The following is a 12,454-nucleotide window of genomic DNA, read 5'->3' as shown; positions in this document are numbered from 1 at the left end:
TCCGAGCGCGCAGCGCGGCTTGGCGGGCGCGGCGCCGGGGCCCGGGGGCGGGTGTGTCGGGGCGGGCAGAGGCGCCGGCGCTGCCCCGGCGAGGCGGGGCCGGGCGGGAGCGGCCCGAGCGCGGCTCCGCTCGGCTCCTGTGCGGCTGCCGCGGGGCCGGGGCCGGCAGCGATGGTGGCCGCGCCGGGGCCGCGGCTGCTGGCCTTGGCCTTGGCCCTGTGGCCGGCAGGTGAGAGCCGGGCGGGGAGGGCAGCGAGCCCGGCCCGGGGCAACGAGCGACAGCGACAGCGACAGGCACGGACAGGGGCAGGGGCAGGGACAGGGACAGGGACAGGGACAGGGACAGGGGCAGGGGCAGGGACGGGACAAGGGCAGGGGCTGGGCAAAGCACAGGAGCAGAGGGAGGGCAGGGAACACGGGCAAAGGCCGGGGCAGACTCAGGGCCAGGGGGCTGTGGGCCGGGGCTGGCGGCTGGGGCTGTGCCGGCCCGGGGGCAGCGGGACACCGGGACAGCGCCCTCGGGCCGCGGTCGCGCCCTGCCCGATTCCTGCGCTCTCCCTCCGCAGGGCTCGGGGCACAGCCGAGGCTGCAGGAGGCCGGCGGAGGGCTGCGAGCGCCCGGGGACTCCGTCACCCTCTCCTGCCGCGGCTCCGGATACCCGTTTAGGAGTCATGGGATTTATTGGTACCGTCAGGCACTCGGAGGCAGCCTCGAGTGGGTGTCCTTTATTGGTTATGATCCGAGAGTTCTTTATTTTGACCAGTCAGTGCAAGGTCGGGCCAAGATGTCCCGGGACAATTCCCGGTCCGAGGCTTACATCTCCCTGCTGACCCTGCAGCCCCGCGACTCTGCCCGGTACTTGTGTGCGTTTCACACGGGGACGGGAAACCCAGCTGGGCTTTAACAAAAACCAGCTCGGCTCTGGCCCAGCACCCACGAAATTTGGAGATGGTGAATTCCAAAGGGGTTCAGGGCTGTTCCTAAGAAATCAGGTGCCATCCCAACGCAGCACCAGTGATCCTGGTCTGTCATCAAGAGCTCCTTTTCCAGCACTGAGGCTTTCCATCTCCTGAGCCCAATTGCAACGTTCTACTCTGTAGAAGAGGTTCAAGGTCTTTCTGTCATGCGGTCAGCCTGGTGACTGCCTGGCTCCAGCCCCACTCAGCCTTCCTTGGTCCCCTTCCTAAGTGGAACATGCAAAGTGCCTGCGGAGTCCTGGGTTGCCTTTGCTGCTGGGCAGGGCTCCGGGAGGGCTTTCACAGGAAGAGGCAGCAGGAGAAGTGTCATCACTGGGGAGCCAGTGGGGTGCAGGGCCAGAGTGCAGGGAGCAGGGTGAGGAGCACTTTGGTTTGGGGGTGCCCTGGCCAAGCTGAGCTGAGATCCTGGGGCATCCCATGTGGGAGCAGCAGCTGAGCAGAGCCAGGGCCAGGGGGGCAGGGGAAGGACAAGCTGACAGCCTCCCTGGTCAGCTCTAAAGTCCCAGCAGCACCCTGCGAGATTCCCTGAGAGAAAGGCCAGGGCTGGCCCCTCAGAAACATGTCACCTTTAGCCAGCCACAGCGTTTCCTGCCCAACAAATGGTCTGTTACTGCAGCACCGAGGGTGAGAGACACCCAGGAGGGCACCAGGAGCTTCAAGCTCTGCTCCTGGTGCCCCACCTCTCCCCCTCAGTGTTGTCATAGGCAGAGGGAGGGACCAGCAGGGAGTGGGGCTGAGAGCAGTGCCAGAGCCCCAGGCAGGGCAGGTGTGGGCAGAGCTGTTGTGCAGGCACCCAGAAGGTGCAGAGAGGCCCCTCAGAGCGGGCCTGGCCATGTGGAGTGCCCTGTGCGTGGGCTTCTTGCCCATTGTAGGTAAGTGAGGGCAAGGGCTGATGGCCCCAAGAGCTGAGCGTGGCCCTGGGCTCTGCAGGGCTCTGGGGAGCTGTGCTGAGCGCTTGCAGCCGCAGCTGTGGCCCGGCTCGAGCTGCCCAGCCCATGCCTGTGGAGCACGGGGAGAGCAGCCCTGCTCCTCTTGTGCCTCTGGGCTCGGCACCTGCATGCCAGCTGCCTCCTCTGCAGCCTGGGCACACGCAGGGCACCTCCCTGCTGCACTCCCATCTTGGGGCCCAGCGCTTTGCCCTGGCACTGGACACTGCTCCTGGGGCACTGCAGCCCCTCTGGCACAGAGCAGCTGGGGCATGGCAGCACAGGGCACGAGCCCCACTGCCTGGGACAGCCCTTTGTCTCTGCTCTGCTCACCCAGAGCAGCTTCAGGGACCGCAGAATGGGCTCCTCACCATCCTGTCTTGGCAAGGACAAAGGGATTTATTCCCCCGTGGTGTAAATCGTTCCTGCTTCTTTAGGGAAAATAAGAAAAAGCTTCCTGTCTGACTGGGAAAAGGATGGAGGGAAATGTGGTGTGTCCTTCCTTGTGAGCCGTGCTAGCTGCCACCAGCTCTGCCCATCTGTGTCAGCTGGCTTCAAAAGAGGAGGATTTTGTCCTCCCACAGGTGCAGTGCCAGTCCAAAGCCTCTCCAGCATTGCCCTCACCTTTGCTGAATCTCAGAGTGACTGTGGCTTGTTCTTGCTCTCTGCAGCAGTCACTGGCCAGGTGACCTTGGAGCAGCAACCCAGGGGAGTGACCGTGCAAGAGGGAAATGAAGTCACCTTCCACTGCAGCATGAAGGGACATGCTATGAGCAACTACTACATGTACTGGTACCGTCAGGGCCCACAGGGCAAGGAATGGATTTCCACAGATGGTTCTACATATGAAGGTTTTAAAGATCGCTTTGAGGCAAGACTGGAGAGTTTCAAGAACAGCTACACACTGCAGCTCCTGGCAGCAGAGCAAGGGGATGCAGCTACGTATTACTGTAGAGCAGACACACCCTGGAGCAGCTGTGCAGCAGAGTGAACCAAAAACCAGCAGATGGGGAGGACAGATCTGTCAGCATTTCTTTCTGGCAGCTGCTCCCCAGGGCTCTTGTCAGGGCAATGGCAGGTGCAGCAAACATCCCTGTGCCTTGGTGGCACTAGAAGGCTCTGCAGGGAGGCTGCTGGAAGGGCTGGTCCCATTGATGGTGCAGGAGGATGTGTGCTGGGAGCTGCAGAGGCTGCAGTTAGGGGAAGTGCAGGTTTAGTGCCCGTTGCCTGGGCTCCTGTCCAGCACGGCCCCATTTCTCCTCGGTGCCTTGGCTGCAGAGCCATGGGATGTTGGGGATGTGTTGCTGGAGCTTCCAGAGGGCTGTGGTGGGTGCAGCCAGGCTGTTTAGGATAGCCAGATCAGCAGGGGTGACATTGCCCTACAGGCTGGCTGCTACAGAGCACCTGAGCAGGAAGGAGGAGTTGAGGAGGAGTGAGTTGACTTTGGGTGTCCTCCAGGGGCTCAGCCAGCTGCTGTCTCAGTGTCCCCTACTCCTCTGTTAGACAGGAGGAAAATCATGCAGTGGAGGTTTGTTGGTTGACATAAGGACATGGACATATTGCAGGAGTGCCACCATGGGGAATTACATGGACTTGGAAAAATGAATTCAGTTTTTTGAGAATCAAATCAGAGTAGGATCATGAGGAAAAAAAGGACACATCTAAAACCCTCTCATCTACCCAATCATTGCACAGGAATGGGGAATGCAACCATCTGTTCATATCCCCTTTTCTCTGTCACTTCTTCCTTCTCACGCCCCTTCTCCTTCTCCAGAGTGAGGAGTCCACGCCACAGGAGACATTTATTTAAAAAGTTTTCATCTTTCTTTTTATTTGCATTGACTGCAGTTCTTCATAAACTCCTGCAGTGTGAGTCTGTAGTTCGCCTTGCAGTCCTTCAGGAATAGACTGCTTCCTTGTGGACCCCTGCAGGTTCTCCCAGAGAAGCTGGTATGACATGGGCTACTTCTTCATAAGGCCACAGCTCCTGTCAGAAACCAGCTCCAACATGAGCTCTGCGTGGAGTCTCAGAGCTGCTCAGGACATGTCCCGTTGCTTCTGTGTGGGATCTCTTTGCACTGTAGGGTCAATATCTGCTCCACCATCCCCTGACGTCACTGCACCATCAGGGGAATCACCGTGCACATCAGGGGAATCTCTGCTCTGGCACCTGGAGCACCTCCCAGCCCCCTACCTCATGGACACTCAGCACAGATTTGGGAAGTGGAATCTTGAGTAGCCACGTTTACAGTGCTCTACAGTGAGGCAAAGAGTCTTGGTGGATGAGAAGAAGGTGGATGTTGTGTATTCTACACTTAGTTGTGCTCAAAGCAGTGACTTCCCTGGAAAGCTTCTGGACAACATCTATTTGAATGGACTAGAGAACAGCTCAGTTCCATGTTTCCTGCAGGAGTAGATATTGTGTGCTCCATCCTCTCCTCCTGGCCTGTGGGAAATGAAATTCCTGAAGGCTGATCTGGCTGCTGAAGCCTGAGGTGAATAAAGCATTCAGGGCCTCAGCCCTGTCCCATATCCTCTGTCACCTGCTGCCCATCCCATTCAGCAGTGGGCCCACCTTTTCCCAGCCTCGTTTGTCCGTGCAGCCTCCTGGCATGTTGACCTGACTCCTTGCTCCCTGGGGAGGAATCCTCTTCAGCTCAGCACTGCTGGGGCTGGGGACCAGTGTGTCCCCTGCTGGGCTCCCAAGCCTTGGAAGGACATGCACCGAGGGGAGGAAATGCAGTGAAGGGGCCATGAACACAAGGGAGGGAACAGCTGACATACAAGGAGATCCTGGGAGATCTGGCTTGGTTTAGTGTGGAGAAGAAAATGTAGAGAGGGATCTGACAGTGTGTGGAAATACCTGGAGACTCTGTGAGTTGCATTCTTGAGGACATTCAGGACTGAACAGGACAAGGCTGTGGGCACCTCCTGCCCCTGACCCCACCAGGCAGCTCGGCCCCACCCAGCTGCTCACTCAGTCCCCCTCACTGCCACGGAGCAGAGAAACAAAAGGCTGGGTGAGAAAATGTCTGTTTTGACAGGAACAGAGTTGAGAAATCATGGCAAAACCAAGAGACAAAAACCAAACAACATCAAAAATCAATTCCTGACATCCCATTGGCACAGAGGAGCCACAGAGCTGGCTCCTCTTCTGCTCCCCTTTCCTTATGCTCATTCTGGCTCTCCAGAGAGAACAGCATCAGGTCTGAGTGCCTTTAGGAGAGAGCTTGGGGGCCTGTCCCTGTGTCTGCAGCCTTACAGAACAGCACCACACCCTAGGTTCTGACAGAAGAAACACACACCACAGATACAGCAAACAACAGAAATACAGAAAACAAACCCATGATGAATCGCTCTCTCATTGCTCTGTGTGCCTCTCATTTACCCTCCTCAAATTTCTTTTGTATCATTTGCAGGTTTCCCTGTTCCTTTTCAGCTTTGTAACTTGCATCCTGGAGAGGACACCGGGTTTTCCTCAACACTCCTGTAGCACAAGTTATTTCTGGAAGTTCTCAGTGACAAAGCTGTGAAAGTGAAGAGCTAACTGCAATATTCTCCTGTATACAAGAAGGAACAGTGCCTGAGAGTGGGAGCTCTGACCACAGGGCTGGTTTGTCCTGGTCAGCCACCTCCAGGCAGCTCTTCCCAGGTCTGAATAGCCCATAACAAGAGAAAATCAGTAGATGATTTAAACTTGAATGAAACCAGACATTGAACCATGTGCAGTAGTGGAATCAGTCAGAATTCTGGAGAAATTCCAGCCCCTGCATGGGGCCAGAGTTTCAGGAATGAACTTTCCCTGCATCACTCGTATGCAGCACCTGCACGACACCAGGGTGTAGGGATCCAGCACAGGAGAAGCACTCAGGGATTATGTGAGCAAGAGCTGCTTATTAGATCTGAGCTGCTTTTCTGTGCAGCATAATGTGCCATGGACTAGGTGAGGGGCAGAGCCGTGTGCTTAGCTAAAGTATAAAAGAATAAATTCCCTTCACGATAGTGTGGTCAGCATCATTGTGTCCGTGCTCAGGTGAAAAACAATTGACGCGGCAAAGTGGGGAGTCAAGATGTGTCGCCAGTACTCGAGCGTGGCCCCAGCAGTGCGGAGGAAGCGAGGAGCCATGCCCTCCCTCAGCTGCGGGCAGCCTTCAGCCCGCGGCAGCCCCGGATCCCGGTGACCTTGTGCGCTACGAGGGCGAATTCCTGGGGGCGCTGGCCCCGGGTCCCTGTGGCAGAAGGCGCTGTCCGAGCGCGCAGCGCGGCTTGGCGGGCGCGGCGCCGGGGCCCGGGGCGGGTGTGTCGGGGCGGGCAGAGGCGCCGGCGCTGCCCCGGCGAGGCGGGGCCGGGCGGGAGCGGCCCGAGCGCGGCTCCGCTCGGCTCCTGTGCGGCTGCCGCGGGGCCGGGGCCGGCAGCGATGGTGGCCGCGCCGGGGCCGCGGCTGCTGGCCTTGGCCATGGCCCTGTGGCCGGCAGGTGAGAGCCCGGGCGGGGAGGGCAGCGAGCCCGGCCCGGGGCAACGAGCGACAGCGACAGCGACAGGCACGGGACAGGGGCAGGGGCAGGGACAGGACAAGGGCAGAGGGGCTGGGCAAAGCACAGGAGCAGAGGGAGGGCAGGGAACACGGGCAAAGGCCGGGGCAGACTCAGGGCCAGGGGCTGAGGGCCGGGGCTGGCGGCTGGGGCTGTGCCGGCCCGGGGACACCGGGACACCGGGACAGCGCCCTCGGGCCGCGGTCGCGCCCTGCCCGATTCCTGCGCTCTCCCTGCGCAGGGCTCGGGGCACAGCCGAGGCTGCAGGAGGCCGGCGGAGGGCTGCGAGCGCCCGGGGACTCCGTCACTCTCTCCTGCCACGGCTCCGGATTCAACTTTGGCATACATGGAATTTATGGTACCGTCAGTCCCCCGGAGGCATCCCAGGGCGGGTGTCTCTCATCAACTACTCGGGCAGTGTAAAGAAGTACGGAGCAGCAGTGAAGGGTCGGGCCACAGTCTCACGGGACAATTCCCGGTCTCAGTCATCTCTGGTTTTGGGGGCTCTGCAACGCAGCGACTCTGCCCGCTACTTCTGTGCCATTCACACAGAGACAGGAAACCAGCTGAGCTGTAACACAAACCTGCTGGGGCCTGGCATGGGGTGTGTTAGATGTAGGGAAGGTCAGAGCCACCAGGAGCCTGGAGTTGTTGGGTCTCAGGTGTGTTCCCAAGGAGTCCCATCAAAGGCAGGTGTTCCTGGCTTTAACTGCTCACTGCCAGGATTCCAGTATTCTGCCAAATTAAAGCAGAGTAGGATTGGAGTGACAACGATATCCAAAAGCATTGAAACACCTTGGCCCTGCTGAAGCTTCACTTCATCCCAGATTTGCCTTCAATCCTGCATTCCGGATTTCTCTCCCTCTTCTGTCTGAAAGGCACAGGGCCAGTGGGAAGGGGGTCAATTCCTACACTTGTCATATGGCTCCTTCAGAATCAACCTGCTCTAGCCTGGCTTCTCGACAGGCTCCGCTCCCCTCAGGCCACAACCAAACTGTTTGTGAGTTTCTCCAAGCGTGGAGACTCCACAGGGGGCCTGGACTACCTGCACTGGTGCTTGGTTATCCTCACACTGTGAGGCTGCACTGTGGTGCCATATGCCATAACTCCCAAAAAAGCCCCTTTCCTCCTCCTTTCTCTGAGTCTTATTTCTGAAAATGATGTATTGTTGTATTAAATAATCCTTTGCTAATTTGGCATCACCTGTCCTCGCTGTTTCTCCTCTCAGCATCCTGTCCATCCTGAGCCTACCCACTGTTGGGGCAGTATGCAAATCAGAGAAGGCCTTGATGTTCTGTCAGCACTACTGAGCAACAGCTAAAACATCTCCTGCCTGTGCCATCAGCAGTACAGTAAACAAAAATAAATTACCTTTATCCCACTGAAAATTAGTAGAGCTTTTTGAGCTGCCTCAGGTTCCATTTCTCCAGCCTGCTGAGGTCCCTCTGGGTGGCAGCACAACCCCTGCTGTGGAGCAGTCCCCCGTACTACTCTTGTTTCATTAAGGAATTTGCTGGGGTTCATTTTTATTTCCTAAAGATGGCTAAAGATGCTAAAAGAGACCAAACACTGCCCCTAGGGGTGCCTTGCTAGACGCTGACTTCCAACTAGACCTCATGCCACTGACCACAAGCCTTCAGGATCCTCTGTCTGTCCACTGTTCTGTCCAGATCACCATCTACTCCCTCAGCTGAGACTTCATCAGCTTCTCACAGGAGGACCTTTTTGGAAGGACAGTGTTTGAAAGCCTTCCTGAAGGCAAGGTAAACAATGCACCCTGCTCTCCTCTCATCTACAAAGCAAATCATTTCAGCATGAAAGTTCATTATCAGCTCTGTCGAGTGTGCGTTCTCCTTGGCGAGTCCTGCAAACATTCTTGTGCTTCATGTGCCTGAAAATTATTTCCCAGGATTAGGTGCTCCATCAGCCTCTCAGGGTTTGAGGGAAGCTCTCTGGGTCCTCTTTCTTTCCTTCTTGCAGGTAGTGACATTTGCTTTCCTCCAGCAGTCCTCGGTACCTCCCCAAAACACCATGATCATTCAAGGTTGTTGAGAGGCTCCTTTCTCCAGATTATTCCCCTTACTTGAACTCCTGAAGAGCCTCCCTGATGCAGGATGTTTTGCCCCAGGGGGCCCTGGATCTCTTTAAAGCGGGAAGGTATTGCATGAAACTCTCAGAACACAGAAGCGTTTTATTAACATGCCAGGGAAGGTGATAGGAAGTTCGGAAATATTACATTTGGGGTGATGCTGGAAACCCCACAAGGTCACAGCCTCAGAGGGGACTCTCCTCAGGACACAAAAGACGCACAGATCCCCACCCCGATGATGTTCTCTACTGTTGCAGTATTTAACATTTTGGCAGGGTTTTCTTAGAAGTACTGAGGCGCCAACACCTTTGAAAGGGCTCCCAGAGGAAGAAAGCAGGAGAGCGAAGGAGGCGCGCTGGTAGCCCCGGGACATCAGCCTTCATCTCCCGGGGCGCCTCTGCTCCTCTGCCGATGCAGCCGCCAGCGTGCCCTCGCCGAGCCGCCGTTCTCCTGAGTGCCCCCATGCCCTGCGGCGCCGGGGCCGGGGCGGGTGTGTCGGGGCGGGCAGAGGCGCCGGCGCTGCCCCGGCGAGGCGGGGCCGGGCGGGAGCGGCCCGAGCGCGGCTCCGCTCGGCTCCTGTGCGGCTGCCGCGGGGCCGGGGCCGGCAGCGATGGTGGCCGCGCCGGGGCCGCGGCTGCTGGCCTTGGCCTTGGCCCTGTGGCCGGCAGGTGAGAGCCGGGCGGGGAGGGCAGCGAGCCCGGCCCGGGGCAACGAGCGACAGCGACAGCGACAGGCAGCGACAGGGGCAGGGGCAGGGACGGGACAAGGGCAGGGGCTGGGCAAAGCACAGGAGCAGAGGGAGGGCAGGGAACACGGGCGAAGGCCGGGGCAGACTCAGGGCCAGGGGCTGTGTGCCGGGGCTGGCGGCTGGGGCTGTGCCGGCCCGGGACACCGGGACAGCGCCCTCGGGCCGCGGTCGCGCCCTGCCCGATTCCCTGCGCTCTCCCTCCGCAGGGCTCGGGGCACAGCCGAGGCTGCAGGAGGCCGGCGGAGGGCTGCGAGCGCCCCGGGGACTCCGTCACTCTCTCCTGCCGCGGCTCCGGATACCCGTTTAGGAGTCATGGAATTGATTGGTACCGTCAGGCACCCGAGGCAGCCTCGAGTGGGTGTCCTTTATTGGTTATGATCCGAGAGTTCTTTATTTTGACCAGTCAGTGCAAGGTCGGGCCAAGATGTCCCGGGACAATTCCCGGTCCGAGGTTTACCTCTCCCTGCTGACCCTGCAGCCCCACGACTCTGTCCGGTACTTGTGTGCGTTTCACACGGGGACGGGAAACCCAGCTGGGCTTTAACAAAAAACCAGCTCGGCTCTGGCTCAGCTCCCACGAAATTTGGAGATGGTGAATTCCAAAGGGGTTCAGGGCTGTTCCTAAGAAATCAGGTGCCATCCCCACGCAGCACCAGTGATCCTGGTCTGTCATCAAGAGCTCCTTTTCCAGCACTGAGGCTTTCCATCTCCTGAGTCCCAATTGCAACGTTCTACTCTGTAGAAGAGGTTCAGGGTTTTCTGTCATGCGGTCAGCCTGGTGACTGCCTGGCTCCAGCCCCACTCAGCCTTCCTTGGTCCCCTTCCTAAGTGGAACATGCAAAGCGCCTGCGGAGTCCTGGGTTGCCTTTGCTGCTGGGCAGGGCTCCGGGAGGGCTTTCACAGGAAGAGGCAGCAGGAGAAGTGTCATCACTGGGGAGCCAGTGGGGTGCAGGGCCAGAGTGCAGGGAGCAGGGTGAGGAGCACTTTGGTTTGGGGGTGCCCTGGCCAAGCTGAGCTGAGATCCTGAGGCATCCCATTGTGGGAGCAGCAGCTGAGCAGAGCCAGGGCCAGGGGGCCAGGGGAAGGACAAGCTGACAGCCTCCCTGGTCAGCTCTAAAGTCCCAGCAGCACCCTGCGAGACTCCCTGGGAGAAAGGTCACAGTTGGCCCCTCAGAAACATGTCACCTTTAGCCCGCCACAGCGTTTCCTGCCCAACAAATGGTCTGTTACTGCAGCGCCGAGGGTGAGAGACACCCAGGAGGGCAGCAGGAGCTTCAAGCTCTGCTCCTGGTGCCCCACCTCTCCCGCTCAGTGTTGTCATAGCAGAGGGAGGGAGCAGCAGGGAGTGGGGCTGAGAGCAGTGACAGAGCCCCAGGCAGGGCAGGTGTGGGGCAGAGCTGTTGTGCAGGCACCCAGAAGCTGCAGAGAGGCCCCTCAGAGCGGGCCTGGCCATGTGGAGTGCCCTGTGCGTGGGCTTCTTGCCCATTGTAGGTAAGTGAGGGCAAGGGCTGATGGCCCCAGGAGCTGAGCGTGGCCCTGGGCTCTGCAGGGCTCTGGGGAGCTGTGCTGAGCGCTTGCAGCCGCAGCTGTGGCCCGGCTCGAGCTGCCCAGCCATGACTGTGGAGCACGGGGAGAGCAGCCCTGCTCCTCTTGTGCCTCTGGGCTCGGCACCTGCATGCCAGCTGCCTCCTCTGCAGCCTGGGCACACGCAGGGCACCTCCCTGCTGCACTCCCATCTTGGGGCCCAGCGCTTTGCCCTGGCACTGGACACTGCTCCTGGGGCACTGCGGCCCCTCTGGCACAGAGCAGCTGGGGCATGGCAGCACAGGGCACGAGCCCCACTGCCTGGGACAGCCCTTTGTCTCTGCTCTGCTCACCCAAGCAGCTTCAGGGACAGCAGAGTGGGCTCCTCACCATCCTGTCTTGGCAAGGACAAAGGGATTTGTCACTCCATGGTGCAAATCCTTCCTGCTTCTTTGGGGAAAATCAGGAAAAGCTTCCTGTCTGACTGGGTGGAGGGAAATGTGGTGTGTCCTTCCTTGTGAGCCTTGCTAGCTGCCACCAGCTCTGCCCATCTGTGTCAGCTGGCTTCAAGGAGGAGGATTTTGTCCTCTCACAGGTGCAGTGCCAGTTCAAAGCCCCAGCAGCATTGCCCTTACCTTTGCTGAATCTCAGAGTGACTGTGGCTTGTTTTTGCTCTCTGCAGCAGTCACTGGCCAGGTGGCCTTGGAGCAGCAACCCAGGGGAGTGACCGTGCAAGAGGGAAAAGAAGCCACCTTGCAGTGCAGCATGACGGAGGTGATATGAGCTACTACTACATGTACTGGTACCGTCAGGGCCCAGGGGGCTCTCTGGAATGGATTTCCTGGGAGGGTTATATATATGGAGGTTTCCAAGGTCGCTTTAAGGCAAGACTGGAGAGCTTCCAGAACATCTTCACACTGCAGCTCCTGGCAGCAGAGCAAGGCGATGCAGCTACGTATTACTGTGCAGCAAGAACCACCCTGGAGCAGCCCTGCAGCAGAGTGAACCAAAAACCAGCAGATGGGGAGGACAGATCTGTCAGCATTTCTTTCTGGCAGCTGCTCCCCAGGGCTCTTGTCAGGCAATGGCAGGTGCAGCAAACATCCCTGTGCCTTGGTGGCACTAGAAGGCTCTGCAGGGAGGCTGCTGGAAGGGCTGGTCCCATTGATGGTGCAGGAGGATGTGTGCTGGGAGCTGCAGAGGCTGCAGTTTGGGGAAGTGCAGGTTTAGTGCCCGTTGCCTGGGCTCCTGTCCAGCACGGCCCCATTTCTCCTCGGTGCCTTGGCTGCAGAGCCATGGGATGTTGGGGATGTGTTGCTGGAGCTTCCAGAGGGCTGTGGTGGGTGCAGCCAGGCTGTTTAGGATAGCCAGATCAGCAGGGGTGACATTGCTCTACGGGCTGGCTGCTACAGAGCACCTGAGCAGGAAGGAGGAGTTGAGGTGTGGTGAGTTGACTTTGGGTAAACTGAGCCCCCTGCAGGGGCTCAGCAAGCTGCTGTCTCAGTGCCCCTTCTCTACTGGACAGCAGGAAAAATACACAATTCACATTTGTGGGTCCAGATAAGGACAGGGAGATGTCCCAGCAGTGCCATCATGTGCAAACACATTCACTTGGGGAAAGGAATTCATGTTCATCGCCAATCAAAATCAATATAGGT

General features: G+C 58.6%; 1 protein-coding gene and 1 gene segment (V, D, J or C); both read left to right on the top strand.

Annotated features, from left to right (window-relative positions):
- Positions 1 to 74: 74 nt before the first annotated feature.
- LOC119696485 lies at positions 75 to 2,894 on the top strand. The segment is given in 3 exon segments: positions 75 to 229; positions 567 to 714; positions 2,575 to 2,894. Coding segments are annotated over 3 exon segments (270 nt in total).
- A 3,408-nt stretch (positions 2,895 to 6,302) lies between these two features.
- Positions 6,303 to 9,816, top strand: LOC119696469. Its single transcript, XM_038126199.1, has 6 exons — positions 6,303 to 6,378; positions 6,677 to 6,855; positions 7,418 to 7,509; positions 8,106 to 8,198; positions 8,901 to 9,192; positions 9,676 to 9,816. The coding sequence occupies exons 1-6, from the start codon at positions 6,321 to 6,323 to the stop codon at positions 9,814 to 9,816; spliced, it is 855 nt and encodes a 284-aa protein (XP_037982127.1). The 5' UTR covers positions 6,303 to 6,320.
- Positions 9,817 to 12,454: the final 2,638 nt, after the last annotated feature.

This window comes from Motacilla alba, unplaced genomic scaffold, assembly GCF_015832195.1.
Source record: "Motacilla alba alba isolate MOTALB_02 unplaced genomic scaffold, Motacilla_alba_V1.0_pri HiC_scaffold_31, whole genome shotgun sequence".
NCBI lineage: Eukaryota > Metazoa > Chordata > Aves > Passeriformes > Motacillidae > Motacilla > Motacilla alba.
This window is presented reverse-complemented; position numbering and strand designations above follow the sequence as displayed.

Excerpts from the sequence above, each read along its gene's own strand:
- LOC119696469 (XM_038126199.1), top strand. The coding sequence starts at position 6,321 with ATGGTGGCCGCGCCGGGGCCGCGGCTGCTGGCCTTGGCCATGGCCCTG. Across the intron at positions 6,379-6,676 it reads CATGGCCCTGTGGCCGGCAG|GGCTCGGGGCACAGCCGAGG; the intron begins GTGAGAGCCCGG and ends CTCCCTGCGCAG. Across the intron at positions 8,199-8,900 it reads AAAGCCTTCCTGAAGGCAAG|CCTTCATCTCCCGGGGCGCC; the intron begins GTAAACAATGCA and ends CCGGGACATCAG.